General features: G+C 42.6%; 1 protein-coding gene across 2 annotated transcripts in view; it reads left to right on the top strand.

Moving 5' to 3' along the window:
- Positions 1 to 24,267, top strand: part of SLC36A1 (solute carrier family 36 member 1) — a 46,032-nt gene that overhangs the window by 12,557 nt on the left and 9,208 nt on the right. Inside the window, exons 3-11 of one of the 2 annotated variants that reach the window (XM_046000242.1) lie at positions 4,105 to 4,195; positions 5,021 to 5,109; positions 5,566 to 5,661; positions 7,941 to 8,025; positions 8,605 to 8,823; positions 13,601 to 13,699; positions 16,507 to 16,673; positions 20,210 to 20,379; positions 22,118 to 22,403. In XM_046000242.1, coding sequence (XP_045856198.1) covers positions 4,105 to 4,195; positions 5,021 to 5,109; positions 5,566 to 5,661; positions 7,941 to 8,025; positions 8,605 to 8,823; positions 13,601 to 13,699; positions 16,507 to 16,673; positions 20,210 to 20,379; positions 22,118 to 22,245 — 1,144 coding nt within the window. In that variant the 3' untranslated portion in view covers positions 22,246 to 22,403. Of the gene's footprint in view, positions 1 to 4,104; positions 4,196 to 5,020; positions 5,110 to 5,565; positions 5,662 to 7,940; positions 8,026 to 8,604; positions 8,824 to 13,600; positions 13,700 to 16,506; positions 16,674 to 20,209; positions 20,380 to 22,117; positions 22,404 to 24,267 lie in introns of those variants that run through there. The other variant, XM_046000241.1, reaches the window with a different exon arrangement.

Raw genomic sequence — 24,267 nt, 5'->3', positions numbered from 1 at the left:
CAGGCTGAGAAACCAGTTGACCAAAACTGCTTCCTCTAGATTATCTAGGGCAGCCATTTGCAAAGTGCAGTCTGCAGACCCTTTGGGGACCATTTCAAGAAGTCTGTGAAATTGAAACTGTTTTCACAATAATGCTAAGATGTTATTTGTCTTTTCACTGTGTTGACGTTTACATGGATGGTTCAGCAGCTGTGGTGGGTAAAATTGCTGATACATTAGCATAAACCAGGGCTGTGCCACCAACTTATGCTAGTCATCGTATTTTCTTGCTGCCACACACGTACAAAGAATAAGCCAGTGTCACTTAAGCAGGTCCTTGATGAAGTGGTCAAATTACTCATTTTATTATTTAACCCTTCAGTACAGGGTTTTAAATAATCTGCCTGGCCAAATAGGAAGTAGACATGAAATATTTCTACTGTGTACCAAATGTGATACTATTCTCAAGGACAAGACCTGGAGTGATTATTGGAATTATAAACTGAACTAGCTGCTTTTTGTTTTGTTTCTTTTCTTTCATAGAACACTATTTTTGCTAGGAAGAACTAATGAACTGTAGGTTATTCAGATGAATATTTGGCAATACTGAGTACTTCATTTCTTGAAAATGAAAGGAATGAGACTATCACCTCAAGAAAAATAACCAGTGGTATTTGTTGCCCACAATAAAATTTGAGCATTCGAGCAAAACTGGAAAAAAAAAACAACAATTCCAACACTGAACTTGACAGCTTCCCTCTACTTAGAGACTTCTGATAAGATCAGTGATATTAATAAATGTGATTTTTTTCAGATATTGTATAATGAAATGTGCCAGCATTTGAAAGATCAGTATCTTCCAAATGGCCAGTGACACTAGAAAATTGTGCATCAGTTTAAGATCCATTTGAAGGGCAAGATCACCAGTAGGGTTTTTTTTTTTTTTTAACTTTATTTTATTTTTTCAGTGTTCCAAAATCCATTGTTTATGCATCACACCCAGTGCTCCATGCAGTACGTGCCCTCCTTAATACCCACCGCCAGGCTCACCCAACCTCCCCCACCCCTTCCCCTCCAAACCCTCAGTTTGTTTCTCAGAGTCCTCAGTCTCTCCTAGTTCATCTCCCCCGCCAATTTCCCCCAACTCCCTTCTCTCCTTCTCCCAGTGTCCTCTGTGTTATTCCTTATGCTCCACAAGTAAGTGAAACCATATGATAATTGACTCTCTCTGATTGACTTATTTCACTCACCAGTAGGTTTTAATGTGATAGGATATCAAAAAGTTCAGACTCCTCATTATAACTAACTTCTAAGAAACAACCATGTGTCAAATTTCGGGGTGGTATCAAAGGAAAATTACCACAATTGTCTAAGGAGACTGTTAAAACACATTCCAACTGCATGTCTGTATGAGGACAGATTTTCTTTATGTACTTCAACCAAAACAACATATCACAACAGTTTGAATGCAGAAGTAGATAATCCAGGTGTCAAGCAAGACATTAAAAAGGTTTGCAGAAAAAATAAATTAGTGCCATTTTTTATTTTGGAAAATAGAATTACTTTTCATTAAAACTTTGTTATTTTAAAAAATAATAACAATTTAAGGGGTGCCTGGGTGGCTCAGTCAGTTAAGTGTCTGCCTTTGGCTTGGTTTGTGATCGCAGGGTCCTGGAATCAAGCCTTGCACAAACCAAGCCTTGCATTGGACTGCCTGCTCAGCCTTGAGCCTGCTTCTTCCTCTCCCTCTCCCTCTGCCTCTGCCCCTACCCCCTTGTGCTCTTTTGCTTGCTCTCTCTCACTCTTGCAAATAAGTGGATAAAAATCTTTAAAAAAAATAACAGTTTAAAAAATCTGTTATTTATATTTATATGTAATTTTGTTATTTTAATTAATTAATAAATTTTTTGATTTCTCAACTTTTACTTGTAGTATATATCACCAGACATAATTCATAAAAGGAAAAACTATTTGGTATCCTCAATAATTTATAAGTGTATAAAGGGCTCCTGAGGGAAAAAAGTGTAAAAACTACTGACTTAGAACTTAAACAGAACTACAGAGATTTTCAGGGTTCATTCCCCATATCCCCTGTAGTTAAGACTTTGCAGTCCATGGAGTTAATTTTGTGATACTCTGTGGTTTTGGGTGGTCCAAGCTTGGGGCCATTGATGGAAAAGAATAATGTTGGCCAGTTGCCTAGAATCCTGGTGTTTTTGAGCTGAAGAGACATTGGCAAGTATGCTGTCCTATCCAGTCTCATCACTCTACAGCTGAGACAAAGGTCCCACCGAGGGAGGGGAATTGTCATGTGGAGTTAACTGTCAGAGCCAGGACTAAAAGGGGACCTGATTCCCTACAAAACCCGGCTCAGAGGCATTATAGGGAGGCCTCTGGTAAGCAGGTGAGTTTTGCTACAATGCTTACCTTTGCCTGGAGTGGATTAAACATTTGCTAAGATAGACATTTGTGTGGCCCATCCTTCTGCCTGTAACCTCTTGGTCACTGGCTGCTGATAATGAAGGAGTCACCCTTCTACCCTTGCTGTCCTTAAGCTGTTTCCTTAGGAGAGCGCTCAGGAGAGCGCTCAGCCTGTTCTCATTTAGATTCAAAGACATTTTCTTGATCTTTCCTGAAAAACTTTGGGACAGTAGGAAGGTCAAGAAGTTTTCTTCCTGGAGGTAGGAGAAAGGTTACTAAAAGTAAAATTCCATTTCAGAGAGTCATATTTATTATGGTCTTTATGAGTTAACACATGTTATTTGCTTTCAGTATCTACTGAATTGCAGATATGAAGAAATACATGGAGGCATCATTTAGGAGGGATTTAGGGTGTTTGTGCAATAGAATTTCCAGACAGTGCCAGCGACCAGTCTTCAGTGAGTCTGTGATTGAGGGCAGAGTGATGCTGTATTTGAGCTGTTTTGTCCTGTAGGCAACAGGATAGAAAGTCCAGCACGGGGGTGGGGGAGGGGAGCTCTTCTCTGCTGTCAGTCCTTTGAGGAGTTCCCATTCTCCACAGATTGCTCACCATCACCCCACCCAAGTGGCCACAAAACAACATACTCCTTTGTGTTGATGCCCTGAGTCTCTCTCTGGACTTGTGCTCCCAGACCTTTCTTCCTCATGGGCACACTGGCAAGCTCTGCCTATTGTGCTTGCTCGGCTCAGGTCTCCCCTCTGTGAACCCTCAACTGCCTCCTCATCCCTGAGCACTATTCCTGGGCACTACTTAAGAAGACAGCTTTATGTCTGGGTGGTTATTAATGTATCTGCCTTATTTTCTTTGAGACATTATTGACTTCAAGAGACCGAGGTCCATATCTGATTCTTTCTTACTTCTACCACTGTATTAACACAATATTTTACATATAACAGGTAGTATTTGCTGAGTGAAAAAAGGAATGAGGGTGCATGAGAGGCTTTATAATTACAGCTTGAGGTGGATGGTCCGTGTAACAGGTGAGGGGAAAATCTGTCCTCAAGGCAGAAGGATAAATGAGGTGGCATTTGAAGAGGGCTTCTCCAGTCCTAGGACTCTGACATTTGGCTGTTTTAAATACAAAGTACACCAGGGACTGGCCGATTGTGGTATCATATTCCTTTTGATCTGTTTACTTTGCACAACATTTTCTGTTATGGTTCTGGGCTCCTATTTTTTTATTTCCCTCATCCTTCTCTCACACCAGTGTCTGTCCTTCACACTTATGCTTGTCATCCTCTGTTGCAGTTTTGATCTGAGTCTTTACAATGGACAGCTCTGGCGAAATGCAGGCCAGGGCTGCTAGGAAAGGATACAGTGCCTGGTGTCCCTCTGGTCTAATCTCCAAGAGAGCTGGGGTTCTTGGAGATGCCACAGGGAACAGAGCTCACAGTACAGAGGCCAGGAGAGGACTCAGGGGTCAGACTGCCGGGGTTTGAATCCCAGCTGAACTCTTCCCTAGGTGTGTGGCCTTAAGCAAGTATCTTCCTCATCCATAAAATAAAATTGATACATATTTCATAGGGTTGTTGTAGAAATTGAATGAGAAAATGCATGAAAGCACTTAGCACGTGCTACATGATTAATAAGTGTTAGCTATCATTAATGTTAACATGCCCTCATCTACTTTCTTCCCACTTCAGATGGTTCCAGACTTTGATCCACCTGTTAAAAGGCAACATTGGCACAGGACTCCTGGGACTGCCTCTGGCCGTAAAAAATGCTGGCATCTTGGTAAGGGTCTGCATTGGTGAAGAGAAGTATCATGACAAATTTTAGGAGGTGATGTGTGTTTTTTTTAAATCTTTCATTTAAAACATTTAAAAATGGAAACCTTTTTAATTCAGCTGAAGAGATCAAAATTCAGGTGTTCATTCACTTAAACATATTTATTGAATAATACTGAATATGCTTCTGTGTGTTAGATGTTGTTCTAGGCTCTGAATATTATTGGTGAATAAAAAAGAGAAAGATTCTTGCCCTCATGGAGCTTACTCTGTGGTGAGGAGGATGTATTTAAAATGTCTCAGAGAGTTTCTATCAATAATATTAACTAATGAATTAGTAATAGAAGTTTGTTAGTTTTCTACATATTGCTTCCACACCCTACCCCTAGGAGGCTAACTCTGAGAATTTTACCTTTTCATTTATGATTCATCCCCTATAGACTATAATCTAAAGCCATTTGGTTTCTCTTAGAGCTGGAGATAGCTCAGAGATGTGGAGGCATTGCTCTAATGAGAACTTGCCTCTTCCCTCCATCCCTCACCTGTCTCTTCTTCCCAGACCGCAGGGAGCCTTCTGTTTGGCTGTCTTATCTTGTGCCATTCTTCTTCATGAGGTTAACTCTTTCACAGGCAGGCTAAGGTTCCGATGGTGCCCTTCTCGCCAAGTGAATCTCCATGATCACATTTCTTTCTCTAATGTGGTGCCAGAAGTTCTGTCTCTGGAGGGTACCTTAGTAGTGATTTGATCATTTCCAAATCCAGCCTCCATTAGCCTCACTCCTAATTCTACCTGCTTGTCTCTCTCTTTCTTGTCCGCAACACCGGTCTCCAGATGGGTCCCCTCAGCCTGCTGGTGATAGGCCTCGTAGCTGTGCACTGCATGGGTATCCTGGTGAAATGTGCTCACCACTTCTGCCGCAGGTGAGAGCCCCCTGAGCTGCCCAGTTGCCCTTTTGGGTTCTGTTACCATCACTGAAAGAGAGGACTAATCCAGACCACTCTAAATTTTTTTGTGCTAGCCGAAGGTGGCTGCTAGTTATGGCAGCTTTCCCTTTCCCTGGTTATTTCTGTGTTCTTTTTCAGTTTGTTGTCATCTGTCATATTTACTTATGTCCAGTGGACAGAGACCACATTCTCCTTCCATGCACTGTATAGTATTTACCTCACTGAAATGATTCTACTAGATGGTCGTTAATTATAAGAAACTAACTGGCCTGTTGACTTAACATTTTTTGGTCCTTGAAAGCATTAGATATATGACTCAGTGATTTCTCCAGGGTGACAGGTGGGGAACTGGCCCAGGTCTTGATGATCTACCTTTTTTCTGTTACTTATTGTCAAACCTGCACATTCTGCCCTTCCTCTCCCCAACCCCAGACTGAACAAGCCTTTTGTGGACTATGGGGATACAGTGATGTACGGACTGGAATCCAGCCCCATCTCCTGGCTCCGGAACCATGCACACTGGGGAAGGTAACCAGTTTTCTCTTTTGTTGTTGCTATGAACTCCCAGAGCAGAGGCCTTCAGACAGGAAGGTGACATGTGGCAGATAGCGTGAGCAGTGGAAAGAGTATTGGGCCTGTGGGTTTGGCTTCTAGCTCAGATCTGCCAGCAGTCATCTGGTGACCTTGGCTCTGTGACCCCTATCTTCTCTGGTCTCAGTTTCCTTATTGGTAAACTGGCCATTCCAGCTTTGGCAATCCATGACCAGTGATTATTTTTTAATTTACTCGTTTGTTCAGTAAAGATATTTAAGCACTATCTTATAAGTGTTGCAGAACAATTCTAGATATTGGGCAAATTATGTGGTCCTGGCCCTCTAGGGACTTGTAGTCTCTGTAAGGAGAAGGATGTGTGGGAAGCTTGAGGACAAGAGATCAGGAATAGTCTATAGCAGTGGAGGGAGTATCATGGCTAGAAGTATATCCTAGGAGCTCAGATAGGGAGGAGATTTAAGGACTGCTGCCTGTCCCAGATGAGAAGTGCACAGGGTGGGTGCTTTAAGGGCAAGACACTGGGCAAGAGAAGGAAGGCTTCAAGGAAGAGATGAGCTGAGCCAGAACCAATGATTTATTGGGGAAAGACACATTTCAAGAGGTGGGGGGGGGGTGTTTGGAAATTTCTCCTTATGGCAACTTTTCATATGCCTACAGGGAAATATTCTAATTTTTGTTTCCTGTTTGAAGAAATGATATGTGTACAGATAGAGAAGTGATATCATCAGGGGCCAAATCCTTTTCTTTTAAAATGTATTTATTTATTTTTTTATTTATATATAAATAAATTTATATATATATATAAATTTATATATATATAATATATAAGTTTATTTATTTATTTAGAGAGAGGTAGAAAGAGAGTGCACTTGTTTGCATGAGGGTGGGCAGAGGGAGAGAAAGGATCTCAAGGAGACTCCCTGCTGAGCACAGAGCCCATTGCAGGGCTCCATCTTATGACCCTGAGATCATGACCTGAGTCAAAATCAAGAGTCAGATGCTAACCGAATGAGCCACCCAGGTACCCCTCTATTCTTTTTAAATTGAACTACACGAAAGCTCTATTCTCCAGGAAAACTCCTTCTTGTGGCCATTGGGAGGCTTTTATAGTTCACACTTTAAACCTGTGGTGCAGGTTTATTTTGCGATTCTTTTAGCAGGATCATTCCCTGGAACTGGGAGAAGCCATAGTGCCAAGTGGCCACCATTGGTTGGCTGGTCAGTTGTTGACTGATTGTTTCTTCCCTTCCTCCCTCCTTTCCATCATTTTTCTTTTTTCTCCTATCTTCCCCTCTGTTTTTCTCTCTTTCTCCCCAACTCTCACCTCTCTTTCCCCCCTTGTTCTTCCTTCCTTCCTTATTCCCTTACTTCCTTTCTTAAATGAAGTTAATTTGTGTTCATGGTAAAAACAAAATTTTTTTTGAGCAAGATAGGCATTAGTAAAGTGAAAAATGAAAGTATATGCTGGTCATAGTTAAATGGGTATACTTCTGGAATTTTCTGTATGTGTATAAACATACACATGTTGTTAATGTCTTTTTACACAAATTGACCATACTTTGAATACTATTTGGAAATTTTTTTTCTATTAAAAGCCCTAGACATATCTGTATCAGCACATATAGGTTTAATATATTCTTTTTCCCTGCTATGTACTACTCCGTTTAAGAAGGGTCTCTCATTTAATCATTTTCCTTTTGATGACCCTTCAGGTTGTCACCAGCTGTTGTTGTAACAGTGCTTCCACCAGCGGTCTGTTCTGGTACATCTCTTCCTGTGTACTTATGTGACAGTAGGTTGGTTCTTGGATCCAAGTTATAAAAAGAGATCGTGAAGGGGTCTACTTCATAGGCTTTATGCTGAGGGCTCCTGTAGCTTTAGAACAAACAGTGTGAAGTGGCATAGGCCTGCAGTGGGGAGGGAGAAGTCAAGTGACTGGTCTGTGGTCCTGGTGTATGTGCTCCACTCTGGCCATTCTGATCTCGGGATTGCATGACCCCATGCAGCATTCTACACAACACACAGGAAAGGGACCTCAGTCACCACACAGACAGGACCTTCTTCACCTTCCTCCAGAGCTCCAGACTGGTGGCATCTAGCACAATTTCTCCTTCTATCAGGGCACACTCATCCTTCTCACCTGGTGGGAAGTGTCTGTGATGACCTGGGAAAAAGCACTGTTTAAACACCTTTCTCTCTGGGGATCTTGCTTTTAATCCTCCTGATCTTTGTATTCTTCCCTTCCCCATCTGCAGGCACATTGTGGACTTCTTCCTGATCGTCACGCAGCTGGGATTCTGCTGTGTCTACTTTGTCTTTCTGGCTGACAACTTTAAACAGGTAGGGCTCTGGTTTAAAAAAAAAAAGTGACAAGGGGCGCCTGGGTGGCTCAGTGGATTAAAGCCAATGCCTTCCACTCGGGTCATGATCTCAGGGTCCTGGGATCGAGCCCCACATCGGGCTCTCTGCACGGCAGGGAGCCTGCTTCCCTCTCTCTCTCTCTCTCTCTGCCTGCTTCTCTGCCTATTTATGATCTCTCTCTTAAAAGAAAAAAAAAAGTGACAAAAGATGAGTGGACTTTTAGTTTAGGATTCATTGTAAGCCAGTTTTGGTCAACAAAAAAATTAAGATTTTTAACATCTTACATAGAATAGCGTCTTTTGTTTAATTTCATCTAAAGACCTAGGGCATTGAGAAACTTCAAGATACCTTGTCTGTCCTCCTGTCTTTAGGTAAGATACGATCACACCAGCTGAAACAGTTAGGTTGCTGATGACAACTGTGAAGATCTTGGAAGATGGTTCTGTAGTGCCTTGTTCACATACGGAGCCTTCACTTAGGAGCCCCTTTGGGTGGGAGGTCCACTGGCCTTCGCCATTTGAGAGGCCTTTTCTGATGCATTTCTCTCCCTCAATTTAGGTGATTGAAGCAGCCAATGGGACCACCAACAACTGCCATAACAATGAGACAGTAATTCTGACGCCCACCATGGACTCGCGACTCTACATGCTCACCTTCTTGCCCTTCTTGGTGCTGTTAGTTTTTGTCAGGAACCTCCGAGCCCTGTCCATCTTCTCTCTGTTGGCAAACGTCACCATGCTGGTTAGCCTGGTTATGCTCTACCAGTTCATTGTCCAGGTAAGAGAGCCAAGGCTCTCCCTCTGCCTATTATATTATCAAAGAAGCAACAAAACAAGTAAATGGAGCATAAATAAGGATATGTCACTTATGTATGGTATATTTAGATTAGGGGTTCTCAACTTCGGCACTAGTGACATTTTGGGTGAGATAATTTTTTGTCACGGAGGGGGCTATGCTGTGCATGGGATGTTTAGCAGCATTCCTGGTTTCTACCTACTAGGTGCCAGTAGCAGCTGTGCCCCAACTTATGACAACCAAAAATGTCCCCAGACACTGAAAAATGTGCTGGGGGGGGTGGGGGCAGTGGTGTGTGTGTGTGTGCAAAACCATCCCCATTGAGATCACTGGCTTAGACTTTTTTCCAAATGGGTAGTTAATACATGAATCATTGTATAATGGGAAAATAGAAAAATACTAAGGTGAAAGCAAAAAATCGACTTTTCTAACTTAATATTTAGATAAAATAATTGCTTACCACTCCAGTTATTTATTTATTCATCAAAATTATAAATCCAGTGATTATCCGGCCCTCTTACATAGCCCATGTGGGTAGGTGTGTAGGTAGTACAAGAGAGGACATCTGCGTGTTGATGGGTAGAAGACCAGGCTGAGAAAAATGTGCCCTCAAACACTGTGGCTCTTTGTGGATGAGACAGTGCATTTTTCCAAGACTAGAGAAAAGGAAAAGAGTGAAAGCCAGTGAATAAAAGCATAACTTTAAAAAAGGTATTGATATTTAATTCCCTAAAGAACTCATCAGTACGTATTCTTTAAAATGCAGGCGATACAAGTGTTGAAAACCACATGTCTACCCTGGAGTCTCTTTCTATCAGGGACTCACTCTGTGTGATTGGTCTGTCTCTGTCTAGGTCTTATGGATGTATCTACACACTATATTGTATGTAAAGAAATATATAAAACAAAAGTATGTCTTGTTTTGTTTTTAACATAGTTTTAAAAATTATTAGATGTAGTATTCATCTACCTTGCCTTTTTTTTTCCTTGACAGTGTCTCAGGGAGCTTTCCATGCTGATACACATAGTTTTACCTCATTCCTTTTCATTGCTACATAGTATTTCAGAGAATAGATGTGCCATAGTTTATTGAACCAGTCCCCAGTCACTGGACTGTCAGGTCATTTATAATTTTTAGTGTTATTTTAGTATTATGACAGTGAGTATTCTTAGGCCTTCCTTTTTGTAGATATGTATAAATACTTCTCCAAGGTATGTTCAGAGGTGTAACTGCTACAGAATGTGCCCTTTTGAATTTTTATATTGCTGTGTTGCTTTTTCCAAAAGCTATTTACCAGTTTCATATAGACTTCCTTCCATAGTGCATAAGTAGCCAACCCTAGATGTATCAATCTTTTTAATTTCGGTCAGTCTGACAGGTGAATATTGACTCATTTTCACACGGTCTGCTTAACAGTGACCCGATCACTCACTGATACGGTTTCTAGGAAAACAGTGCGTTGTAAAAGAGCACTTCCTGCACGGAGGATATGACATAATGAATTTAGATTAACACTGTACTCAGTGTGCATTTACTGGTTTTCCCTGTCTTAGGAAGTCAGATGGGGGCAGATAACTGACTCTTCTGCGGAACTGGTTTTTAAAAACAAAATAAACTACTGTCTGTGACCTGTTTTTTTAATGGGAATAGAAGGAGGGCCCATGAACGCATGATTGACCATTTCCAGAGGGTTTCCTTCTCTACCTCTGGCAAATTAAGTTAAAACAAGAAAGGGTAAATAAATGCATGATTTAACTTTGTAATTAGAGATCTCAATCAGTGCCTGGGACACACCGCAGTGGACATTAAATTGAGCGAGTCCGGCTCACACAGACGCACACACATGCTGTGTTTAGTTTGAAAGCACTGCAGGTTGTTGGACTGCGGTGGTTGCCGTGAGCAGAGGGCTGGGATGGGAATGTGGGTTCCAACAGTGTCTCAGTCCCAGGGGAAGGCAGTGTCTGTTCAGAGCATTGTCTGGGTGTCGTGCAACTGGCACGAGCAGATGAGGCAGCTGATTTCTTGAAATCCATTATGAGCCGGCCTCTGGGCTCAGCCAGGAGCTGTGTGTGAGATCACACAGTGCTCTCTGCTCTGGGGGCACCTGGGGAAGATGGAAGTTTGGCTGTGCATTGAGCAGCTTCTTTTTGATGTGCTGTGTAGGTGTGCAGGTGTGTAGTTATGTAAGATGCTCCCTTTGGGTCACTTTTGTTGCTGATGCTGTTGTTACTACTGTCTTGTCTTGCAATCTTTTCCCACTGTCTGGTGTTTCTGAATTTTTTCCCAGTCCTGAGCATGTGTGTGACCGGTGCTCCTGCTCTTGCTCACACCAGCCCAGGAAGCTGACTGAGGCCTTCCACCTGTGCAGGTTTCCCCATATCCTCATCACCACGACTGACAGGTGGCACCCAGAGGGGGCTCCCAATAAATGTATTTATCACTGCATTTCCTTAATTCTGAGATGCAGTTTTTTCACAGTAAAATGTTTCCAAAATAGAAGTATATCTTGCAACCCTTATGCACATTAACAGCATTTTCTCAAAAAGCTTTTATCACTGAAATTGATAGTATCATAGAACTGAGGGGACAATATGTTGATAGCAAGCTGATTTTAATGTGTTTCTTTGCACATTAAACTTTATTCACTTAATGGGTTGGGTATTAAGTCAGTAGCATTCATTAAGTACGTAGAATTGTAAATTCCTTCTGCTGGCCTCGTCACACCAGTATCCCCAGACATGGATTCTGAAATTCCCTCTCTGATACCTCAGCTAGATCTGATGTCTGAACATCCACTAACCAACAGATTGCTCCTATTTCCAAGAACTTAAGTTGTCCTGTGATTCAGGAATAATTACAGGGCAATTGCACTCTTTGTCTCATTGTAGAGCAAAACTGTTTCTTAGTCTGTCTTCATTCCAGATATTGAAATACTTCTTATAAAGAGATCTTTATTAGCAGAGGCTCAGGGGGGAAAAAAAGGATTTTTTAAATTATTTGTATTTTAGGGAGACTATAGTATACTTGCTTTGAAAACTTTCAAGGAGAAGCCTATTACAGAGATTATTATTAGATCTTTTGTTCACTGATATTATTCTGTTATACTGTTAGAACATGCCCCATGTTTATCTAAATGCCTCTGTAGTTAAGTCAATTTTAAAACGTTGTAAAGGCGGTTTTCAAATCAATTCTTATTTTAGCATGAGCAGTGTATGCACATGGTTGAAAAAGCCACTTTCTGAAAGGACAGAAGCTTCTGTCCCATGCTGAGTCCTGTTCCTTTGATGCTACCTATTACTGGGGGCTATTGTTCAGTGCGAGCCAGGGAGGATTCCGTGTGCACCTCTTTGCTTGTGAATCTTTACATTGTACCTGCAGTTAACAATTGCCTGTTTTTATTTGCCTCTATTTTTAAATGCTTTTTTTTTTTGCTATTTTCTCCTTAAATGTTCCAGTACTCCTGTTATGTGTTTATTAATAAAATTTTTCAAGTGTCCAAACTCATTTGTAAGAATTAAGAAATTAAAAATAGAGCTTCCCTATGACCCTGCAATTGCACTACTGGATATTTACCCCAAAGATACAGATGTAGTGAAAAGAAGGGCCATCTGTACCCCAGTGTTCCTAGCAGCAATGGCCATGGTCGCCAAACTGTGGAAAGAACCAAGATGCCCTTCAAGGGACGAATGGTTAAGGAAGATGTAATCCATATACACTATGGAGTATTATGCCTCCATCAGAAAGAATGAATACCCAACTTTTGTATCAACATGGACTGGACTGGAAGAGATTATGCTGAGCGAAATAAGTCAAGCAGAGAGAGTCAATTATCATATGGTTTCACTTATTTGTGGAGCATAACAAATAACATGGAGGACATAGGGAGATGGAGAGGAGAAGTGAGTTGAGGGAAATTGGGAGGGGAGATGAACCATGAGAGACTATGGACTCTGAAAAACAATCTGAGGGTTTTGAAGGGGTGGGGGGGGGTAGGAGGTTGGGGGAGCCAGGTGGTGGGTATTATAGAGGGCACGTATTACATGGAGCACTGGGTGTGGTGCATAAACAATGAATTCTGTTACGCTGAAAAGAAATTAAAAAAAAAAAAAGGACTAAAAAAGAATTAAGGAAGGAAGGAAGGAAAGAAAGCAGAGAAAGGCAAAGAGCCCTTTTAAAAATCTTCCGCCTTTCCTTCCAGCTCTATCTGTGCAGTGTTTATATAGTTGTATTATAGTACATATGTACATTTAAAAGTTAATGTTCTAGTATTTCATAAGAAGTCTTTCATTTGATTCTTAGTTATCTCAATTTTTACTTTTAAAATAGTACATAATATTCTGTTGTATGGTTGCTGTGCAGTAGGCTAACTTATTTCACTTGTTTGGGAATATTTAGGTTGTTTTTAATTACTATTAAATAACTTGGCTCTAATTTTTTTCTATTTTGATTTTTTTTCCTACTTGGATTAAATTTCTGGGCATTGGATTACCTAATGAAAGAATGTAACTTATTTTGTGCAAGCTGAAACATTTGAGTTTTTAAATAGTACACTGGGCTATAGTCTGTCCCCAAAGCAGGTAGGGTTTTCTCAACCTAAAGGGAAAAAAATACAAAATCTAAATGTCCCCTAAATCATCTCTCAGATGTCAGACTTTCTCCTTTCACAGGATCTTGGATTTAGGAAAAGGTATGACCTCTCTGATGTTGGAGTTCAAATCTCGAATCTGTGTATAACCTTCACTTTGTTTTCTCTTTCAGAATATCCCAGACCCCAGCCGCCTTCCCTTGGTGGCACCCTGGAAGACCTACCCTCTGTTCTTTGGCACAGCCATTTTTGCATTTGAGGGCATCGGGATGGTAAGAATTACACTGTGATGATCTGTTGCTCTTGGTGTCCTTGAGGTCTGCTTGACGGAAGGCTGAGGAAATGTTATTAGAAATTATCTTCTGAAACTTATTGTCCAGTTAATGGACAGCGGTTCAGGGATTCCACAGGAATTTCCTAGCTGTAACTTTTGAAACTAAATTGTATGTGATTTAAGAACTTTCACATTCAAACCCCCTGTGTTGTACAGCCATCGCTGTGTGTGTTGTAAGCAGTAATACATGGCAATTGGGAATGCAGGGTCTAGAGTCAGACTGACTTGGGGTGAGTCCTGGCTCTGCCAAGGAGTAGCTGTGTGACCTTTATAAGGATGTAACTTCTCTGAGCCTTCATTGTTTGCTTCTGAAAAGTGAACTTAATGATTAGTAGTTGTTAGGATTAAATAAGATATGTATGAAGTGCTTCACATAGTCCCTGACATGTAGTGAGCATTCAGTGATTTTTCTTTCTATTAGTAATACTGTTGATTTTGGGGCACCTGGGTGACTCAGTGGGTTAAAGCCTCTGCCTTTGGCTCAGGTCATGATCCCAGGGTCCTGGGATCAAGCCCTGCATTGGGCTCTCCGCTCAGCAGGGAGCCTGCTTCCACCTCTCTCTCTCTGCCTGCCTCTCTGCCTACTTGTGATCTCTGCCTGGCAGATAAATCAATAAAATCTTTAAAAAAAACACACTATTGATTTTATTATTAAATCAGTGAACACACAAATTATCTCTCTGTCCTGGAACATTGATGTGCTGTATTTTTTTGCATGTAGATAAATAACCTTAGCCTTTACTCCTGGCTTAGCTTCCCCCATCATTGCTGTGATTTCACCCAATTCTTCTCAAGTAGAGGAATCTGCCACTCAGTTGTACCTAATTTGATTTTCATTTATATTTTTCATAGTAAAGGTCCAGAAGTCTTCTTTGAAGAAAATTATTGGTTCTGCTGGTCAAGAGCTTAGGAAAAGGGAAGATAATTTTCCTTTCATAGAATCTTTTTATCCTCTTTCAATTTCTCTATCACTTTGTATACTTTTAAGAAAACCTAGAAGCTGAACAGATTTTTTTTTTTTTGGTCAAAATACTAAGAAATTGCCCTGGTGGTATTGATGGAATGGGTTAAGTCTCTAACATCATAGGGGAAGCTTTCTAAGTGATGAGTGTGTAAGTTGTTGTCCTGAGTTTTAACACATTTCCTTTTGCTCTTTCTTGGGGGTTTTTAGTGCCCAGGCAGAATGTCTCCCTTTGATTCACAAACACAAATGTTTCCCTGCTACGGGGGTTGAGGCCTGAAATGGCTCATATTGCAGCAGTGAAAAAGAGGCCCCATGTACATGGGACTAGAAAGAAGAGATTGAGTCAAGGTTGGGAAGCTGCCCAGAGACCCTGGGTTCTTAAGGAGCATTGTACTGAAGAGATCACTTTTCCCTAACAGCGCAGCACAGAAGTTGCTCTTTGTACATTTTGCGAGCCTAAAATCATTTCATCAGCGAAGGCTTAGAAATGAAGTCATTCTATATTCATCATTACCTGTTACTTCAAGATTTCTCTATGTTTTCTATTTTTATAAGAGTGAAAACACTGCTGTTTTGACTCTTAGTTTGGACTGGAAGGCTGTTATGTGTGTCCAGTGAAGGGCTCCTTCTTGCAATTTGTTCATTGTGCTCTCTCTGTGTTTGTGCCACGGGCCCAGGCCTGGCAGACGTGGAGATGGGCTGCCTTCCCTCTGGCTCTCTAGACTCTCCATAAAAGGTAATGGAAGGAAAGCGAACGGTTTCTAATTGGATGTGGATCAACCGCAGCTTGAGACCCCTGAGCTGGGGAAGGGGTGAGGTGCTGAGGCCCGGTTGGAAGTGCGGAGCCACGGCCTGGAGCTGCAGCACCGGCCCTACAGCAGGCCCGTGGCATTTGCTGGGGTGCATCTGGCACAGACCCACTCTGCCTCATGGCCGCAGGTGTTCGAGGAAAAGGAGTGTCACGACAAGATCAAAAATGTTTTGTGAGGCAGCTAGACATTGCCCTGCATTGCTTTTCCTTGTCAGCCATGCCAGATGCAGTTGATAGCAGGTTGTGAAGCTTGTCAGTCACGCCTTCTGTGTTCCCTGTTCCTAAAGAACCAGTCTTCAAAGGGTCCCTTGCTTTGCTTTGGAATGTCCTCTGCTGTGAGGGAGAGGGCAGCAAGGTCAGTGGTTTGGAATAGAAATCTGGAAAGTGGATTTTCTTGTACATTTTGCAAGCCTAAGTCTCTACATCCTCTAACTTGTGACACACTCAGCACCCCCATTTCTCTAACTCAGAGGTTTAACATTCACTGCTGCCATCTGTCCTTTCAGAGGTATGGAAACAGTTTCTGGGCATTAGAGTGGCAGTTTCCCCTGACCTATGTTTTGCATTCTTTGGACTGGTTGGCAGAGCTGTGATCTCAGACAAGGTCTGTTCTCCATTGTGCTGGGTGGGCATCACGCAGCTGCCGTGTGGGTGTGCCAAGGGGCAGAGAGCACCCCCCAGCCCATGGGGACCCTGGAGGAGGAGTTCAGAGCACCAGCCTGGGTAGGAGTCCGGGGGCCCAGTTGTGCCTGTCCTCGCCCTCAGGACTTCCCTCTTCCACAAGGGAAGCAGGGTATCTCCTCCAGCTCTGAGGAAATAACTAGCCTTTATTCATCTGTCTTGTAAAAATATATGTGCTTTTGGGGAATCCTGAGGATAAAGCATTCTTTTTCTGAGGAGATTGTAATTTATTTTGGCCATTAATATTACTTTTTCCTGTGTTTTCTCTTCTCTGTCACTACTCTCATAGGTTCTGCCCCTTGAAAACAAAATGAAGGATCCCCAGAAATTTCCACTCATCCTGTACGTGGGAATGGCCATCATCACTGCCCTCTACATCAGTCTGGGGTGTCTGGGGTACCTGCAATTTGGAGCTAATATCCAAGGGAGCATAACCCTCAACCTACCCAATTGCTGGTATGTGGGGAAGGATGGAAGCCTGGGAACACTGGGTGTTTTTGTTTTTGTTTTTGTTTTTTTAATTAATGGGTCAGAATGTGGATTTTCCTCTACTTATACCTTAAATCAGCTCACTTCATTTGAGCCCACTGTTGTAACTCCTGCCCCACCTCCCAGACCAGCACCATCCTCCTTGGCTGCCCACTGAGATCTTTTGACCATTCACTCTCTCAGTCTCACTCCTTCAGACCGGTTCTCGAATTACCTGTATGAGCCACCTCAGACTGAAGTCAGCTGTGTATCCCCTTGTTGAGAGCCCTGAGGGACTTTCCTTTGCTCCTCTGGTAGAGGCAAAACCTTTAAGGTACCCATCAGTCCCATCCCGGCCCTAGCCCTACCTGCACCTCACTCCTACTTGGCCAGGAAGACTAAGTCTAGGAGTCTTTTTTTTTTTTTTTTTTTTTTTGAGAAACTTTTTCTGCTGTCTTACCCACAAATTCCCATCTAGGTCAGATGCCCCTTTCTTCTCTGCTCGTGGGATCCCATGCAGACCTTAGTCTAAATCTTATTCCGTAGTACTGTAATGGTCTGTTTACCCTGTCATCACCCTACACAGTAAGCTCTGGGAGGGCAGGGCTCCAATGCACCCCAGCATGTGGCACAGTGCCTGGCACATGACCATCACCCAGGGGATGACTTTTGAATGAAAGGAGGACTAAACACTGAGCATCTTATGAACAAGGAGATGTTCTCAGGAGGCAACTGACGTATAGAGGACAGAGGCGGTCTGCCATGTCCAGCTCTGTGGCCTTGGGCACGTCACAGCTGCTTACTGCCTCAGCTCCCACTTCTGGGAACTGGGAATAGTCATTTCTTCCTGCTGGGATTGTCACAAAGACCAAATGCTATGCATGAGAAAGCATTTTGTAATACTCTTCTAGTGCTTTCAGAAGGAGGACACTGCCCTGAGCTTTCTTTGCTTAGAGGAGGAATTCCTATGGAGGTGTATACCAAATGGATTGGTTATAGGTAACTGATACTCCCTTCCTCCCTGAAAATCTGAGCCTGGAAGGGTCAAGTATCCCATCAGTTCACCTTAAACATTCCAAATAGGGAGACAGGGGGGCGAATTGGCTGGGCTCCCAGCTTCTGCTGTGCCTCTCCCATGGCCGTCACTGGCTTGATGTGCAAGTTTCGTGTCACCATGGACAAGGACTTGTGGGGAGCCCTTCTGTATCTCACTTTTCTTAGCTTTTGGTTACTGTGTTGCAGGGCAACACTGAGACATGCTGAAATGCTACCTAAAAAGGTAGCTGTCAGAGCATGTGGGTAGCTCAGCTGGTTGAACACCTGCCTTCAGCTCAGGTCATGATCTCAGCGTCCTGGGACTGAGCCCTGTGACAGGTTCCCTGCTCAGCGGGGAGTCTGCTTCTCCCTCTCCTTCTGCCCCTCCCCACCACTCATGTGTTCTCTCTCATAAGTAAGTAAGTAAGTAAATAAGTAAATAAATAAATAAATCCTTTAAGAAAAATAAAAAGGTAGCTGTCACAGGGCATGTCTGAAGCAACAGTTCTCTTTTAAAGATTAGAATTTCATTGTGGAGGGCCGCCGAGCAGACACCGAGAAGCTTGTTGAGTGCCCTGGGGATCAGAAGGACCTTTCAGGTTGGCCTGGTTGACCTGCCTGTGCATGTTTTTAGAGCGCCAGTCAGACATTGTGCAAGGACAGGTGGAGAAAATTGAGAAAAACATTTATTCAGCAGCGCCGCTGGTGTTTAGCACCCCTAACCAGCAGGGGTCTGGGGACAAGATCTGTGGGGTGGCCAGCCAAGTGGTAGCCTTGCAATGGGCTCTTGTTTTCAGAAAGTCTTTCTCTTTCACTCTGATGCCTGCTTTTAAATTTCCAAATGTTCCTGTCCTTTCAAGAGCCAGGTGGTGGCTTGGCATAACTGAAGATAAATATCAGCAGGAACAGAAGCAGCCCACATAATCCGAAGCCATAGATAAGCACCTGTCTTCTTTCCTCTGATACTCCGAACCCAGCTACTCTAATCTTTCTGCCTCCACTCGGGTGCAATTTATTTAGCCATCCCTGCAGGTGACTATCCTGCTTTCCAGACTTCCCGGCACTCCAGAAGGCTTTGGTGTTGTACTGAGTTTAATTATAGACCCACCAGCTGATTTTTCCAAAACCTTTTTATTATCTATTCTGGGAGCAAGTAAGACCTTTTGTCAAACTCAGCCTCTCCCAGGGTGTTCTCCTGTTTATAGCATAAGAACATCTTCTAGGTATTAAGTTTAACCACAGACTATACACAATATAATTACCACTTTTAAATAGATTTCTGATGAGGTGGGGGAGGCCTGTGTTCTTTGCTGCCTAATGCATGAAGGTCCTGTTTGAAGTGGAGCTTTGGTAAGGGGCAGAGTGGCTTTCCCTTTTAATGATCATGTCAAATCCATTAGTACTTATGGATCAGATTTTTAAAAAATATTTTATGTATTTATTTGACAGAGACACAGCAAGAGAGGGAACATAAGCAGGGAGAGTGGGAGAGGGAGAAGCAGGCTTCCTGCTAAGCAGGGAGCCTGACACGAAGCTTGATCCCAGGACGCCAGGATCACAACCTGAGCGGAAGGCTGATGCTTAATGACTGAGCCATCCAGGTGCCCCCAGACTTGTTTTTCTACTCTGCACAGTCCTAGGCTTGAGATAAGATAGAGATATCGGATGATGACATAATGGTCTCCCCGAGAAGCCGCATGTGAAGCCGCGGCAGGGAGATAGCCGCAGTGGAGTGGGAAGATGGGATATGTTCCTGCTTCTTGGCTGTGTGGTCACCGTCTGATTCTAGGGAGCACTGAATTGGAGGGGAAGGATATAAAAAGCCCTGCTGTATTTTAATTGTTTTAATTTTTGAAAGTGTATTTGTCCCTGGTAAAGATTCCAGATGTGCAAAGTGTATACAGAATATGTTTTTTCCATTTGCCTCCATGGAGTCCCTGGTGTTACAGTTCCCCATTTCAGAGGGAACCATATTACCAGTTTCTTGTATTTCTTTTTGGAGATGTTTAGAGTATGTAAGAATGTCATATGTATGTGTGTGGGGGGGGTGTTTTTCCCTTTTTTCTTTTGTGGGGGGGACAATTTGTAGCACACTGTAGACACTGTTTCCTCACACGTTTTTCATTTAATAGTATATCATGAGCTAGTTCCATATCAGCACCTGTAGTTCTGCCTCCTACTTTTTAACATCTAGGTGGGACACTAGGATTTATTGAACTAGTTTCCCACTGGTTAGCATTTAAAGTGTTTTCAGTCTTTCATATTTAAATAATGCTGCAGTGACATATTCTGAATGCCATTTTTTTGTGCACATGTGCAAATATATCTGCAGGATAAATCCCTAGACATGAAATTGGTAGGTCCTAAGGACCATGTGCATTTTGATTCGGAGAGATACGACCACTTCACCATGAGACCATTGTGCCCTCTCGCTGCTAGTGCAGTGGAAGCTGAGCAGGCTTTTGAATGTGTTTTGGCTCTCTTCCCAGGCTGTACCAGTCGGTCAAACTGCTGTACTCCGTCGGCATCTTCTTCACCTACGCCCTCCAGTTCTACGTCCCGGCTGAGATCATCATCCCCTTCTTCGTGTCCCGTGTGCCCGAGCATTGGGAGCTGGTCGTAGACCTGTTCGTGCGCACCGTGCTGGTCTGCATGACATGTAAGTAGAAGACAAGACACTTTGTTTGTTTGCTTTCCCAAAGGGCACCCAGTGCCTGGGGCTTTCTTGAGCGAGAGCCTGTTGGAGTGACACAGTTGTAGTGTGTGAGCAGGAAAGTTGACCTGCTGTCTCAGGTGCAGAGTTGAGGCCCAGCAAGGTGGTGAAGTGAATTGATTATATATTTGCTCTAAAGGATGTGGGAGTGAGAAGAGTAGTTTATTTGTAGATACAGCATAAAATACTACGGCGATGGTCATAATTCATAGCAAAGTTATGAAATTACTTTCGCATGTCCTTGCGAAAAAGTAAGGTAGAAGTCTGAAGAGAGCCATTTCACTCATATGCATATGAGTGTGGGTTATTTGATAGCAGGTGCATGTTTATTTGTGTTTTCAAATGATCATTTCCCAGTGTGACAGTCTGTTCCCTTAGATTTCATTTTGAGCCTCCATGATACTACACTAGACGTTTTCTTAGTGTGTTTCTTAGAAAATCTGTATGGATTAACCTAGGTGTTTGGTTTTTTTTACGTTGTGTTTTATTCCTCCTCCCTGACTACACACCCAGGAGTGTGAGTTAAGAGATAAGATGTTACTCTATTTGCATTGGTTGAAACCAGTATAAATTTTAAAATAAAAATAATTTTTTTCTTTTCTTTTTTTTTTTTGGTGGCTTCTGTGACTTGATAGAATAGAGAACCCGTGAATAAATTGGTCTATAATATCTAATTTAAATTTCTAGGAGATTTGCAACTTCTTTCCAGATCAAAGTGCTGGAATCTAGATTTCACTTTCTGACTATGTTTGGCTTTATAGTTTATTTTTAAAAACTGTATCATTTTGTGAGAAGAAATATATTGGTTTATTATATTGAGACTTCCCTGGGAACTTCTTAAATTATCCAGTCCAAGCCTCTATGTTTAGAATAAACATAGGTCTCTATTATTTTAAATTGAACCAGAATGGAGTGTTTTAGGGATAAATGATGTGAAAGTTGTCTAGCATTTGATCATAGTCTGGAAAATCAGAAGTGACTTTATGGGTTGGTTGCTGGAAAGAGGAGGGAGGTAGAGGTTGGACATGGGGAATAGACTAGGGCCTATTCCAGAATGGACCTCTTCAAGGAAACAGACGAGTGCCTATCCAAGAATGGACTTCTTCAAGGGACAGCCTAGCCTATCTCAGAAACAACCTCCAGGGAATAGACTAGTACCTACCCTAAAAAGATCTGCTTTAGTGCCTATTCCAGAATGGACTTCCTCAAGGGAACAGCTTAGTGCCCATCCCAGAATAAACCTCCTTAAGGTGACAAGCTAATGCCCATCAGAGAAGGGCCTGCTCAGGGGAAGCAATAGTGCCTATCCCAGAGTGACTTCTCAGTAGAACTAATATTGCTTATCCCAGAATGGACTTCCTCAAGGGAACAGACTAGTACCTAACACAGAATGGTCTTTCTTCAGAAAATAGCCTAGTGCCTATTCCAGAATGGACCTCCTCAGGGAACAGCCTAGTGCCTATCTCAGAATGGACCTCTTCAAGGGGACAGACTGGTGGCTATACCAGCTATAGGAACTGAATAGTGGCTATAGGAACTGAATAGTGCCTATCCCAGAATGCATCTCCTCAAGGAACAGACTGGTACGCATCCCTAAATGAACTTCCTCAAGGGAACAGACTAATGCCTATCCTGGAACAGATTTCTTCAAGCCACTGCAATTCTCTTTCTCATTGTACTTTAGGGATGTGGGTGAAGCTGGTGTCCTGGATCTTTGTATGGAAGGAACTTCCTAGAGCTAAGAAACCGAATGCCTTCCCAGGACCTTCTGATTTAATGTTGGGCAGCATTCTATCTAAGGATTTGTTATAGGATGGGGCTGAGTAGGAGCCAGGCAGAGGGTGGACTGCTTTGATTTGCCAACTCCAGCAAGTTGATGACAGCCAAGAATCTCACTTGTCTTTGTATGTAGCCTGTGTTTGGCAGACCTTCTGGCCCTGTCTAGTCCAGCCTAGAGGAAAAGCCTACTCAGCAGCTAATCCAATGCCCAGAATTACCCATAGGCCACTGTTGCCCCAGAGCAACTGAAAAGGAAAGAATGTGATATACCTTACTTTTCCAGTAATTTGCCTTAATATGTGCTAAGGTACTCTGGACTTTGCTCCTATCTTCTGCCTGCAGCTCATGATGCTTTGACTCAGGTATATATGTTTCTCTGTGAATGAGTCTTTGGCTTTTTTCAGAGTGGTTCCTCTAGAGAAGGTAGGTCTGTTTAGGTAAAATGTGCTCTAACTGCCTAGACACCAACTTCTCCCTGCCCGAATTGTTGGGGCAGTGACGCTGGGCCTGATTCCTCTCCTGGCCCCATTTTCTTCTCAAGCCTGGCTTAGCCTCCAGTAACATATGTCTTGCTTTCTGCCAGATTTCTTTACACTGTGCCCCATAGGAGCCAGCAGTCTCTGATTCACAGATCTCATGCTTTCCTTAGATGTCTCTTGGTTTTTGCTTCACTTTTCCTGACTCTGTCTGGGGTTTCATCTCCCCTAGAGAGTGTCATGCTCAAAGGACACAAGCTGGTTTTGATCTTCAAGCTCACTCAGTTATTTTCTCCTTCTGTGATCTGTTGTGACTTAGCATTGCATGGTCAGCCTATTAAATGATGCAGCCTCTTCATCTGTGAGCACTCGGGCTTCTTTTACCTTCCCTGGAGACTTTGAAGTGATTGTGGGATTGAGGAGAGGCATTTCACTATGACTCTGATTTAAATGTATTTATGTGAGTTTATTTTGTTTTTGTTTTTTTTCTGTGCTTTCATATCTTTTCTGCATAAGGTTAATTGGTATATGATTTTAGGACTTTGCTAGAACTGATTGTTTTCAATTATACTTGTAAATTTTAATAGCAGGTTGTTTTATTACTATTTATGGTGTTTCTTATCCTATTCCCCAACTTTTCCTCCTCTTCCTCACCCTCCACTGCCACGGGGAGCAGGGGAATTTGGTCCAGACCCTTTCTTTATTTCCATTTGGAACTCACCTTTCTCACCACTCTCCACCATTCCCCAAAGACTGCTGTGTCTACTTTCTGGTGCTTAATTTTAGACTGTTGGAGAGGAGGGCAAGGGGGAATACGTGTGTCAGGGAACGGTGCTCATTTTGTTGTGACTGCATATGAACGGTATTTATTTCCAGCCCATATGTTTGCATTGCACTTAGCAGGTCACCTGTGTGCAGAGTTTGTGTAGGAGAGGCTGGAAGAGGCTGGCTCCAGGGGGAGTTCAGAGGTAGAGGAAGAGTAGTTTCTTCTGGTTCCATGAGGCATTTAACCTGTCCTTCAGGGCTTTGTGCTAATTCTCTGTGGCATTTGCCACGTGAAACATCTTATTTCAGTGAAGTACGAACATTTCAAAAACCTATTTTTGAAGATGTAATAACAAAAAACCATATCAATTAAAAAGCCTGTTTGGACTGGAATGCATAGCTATAGAACATTCCAAACAGCCAGACCCTATCAAGTATGAAGCATCCAGGCCACACAGAATAGCTTCTCAGCACTTTTGGCTTCTCACACTTCTCCATCCTGCAGCTGCAGAGACAAAGGGCAGTGGTGTTAATGAACTGTGCACTGTGGGCACCCCATGAACCCTCCCGAGCGAGGCCTCAGGTTCCTCAGCTATAAGACATGCAGGCTATCTGATTGCTAAGTCTTCTCTCAAGTCTAAACCGTGATTCTGCACAACTGCTTCAAGCCTGATTTTCAATTTCTACCAAAATATTGCCCAAAAAAGAAAGTTAATGTAAGAACATTTCAAGAACATCTAGATCTGGGGTTATTAAAGAAGAAATTCTGAATATCCCACTGACTTAACAAAATGATTTTTTTTTTTTTTGCATT

This window comes from Meles meles, chromosome 3, assembly GCF_922984935.1.
Source record: "Meles meles chromosome 3, mMelMel3.1 paternal haplotype, whole genome shotgun sequence".
NCBI classification, from domain to species: Eukaryota; Metazoa; Chordata; class Mammalia; order Carnivora; family Mustelidae; genus Meles; species Meles meles.
The sequence above is the reverse complement of the archived record's forward strand: the minus strand, read 5'-3'. Positions and strand labels throughout refer to the sequence as shown.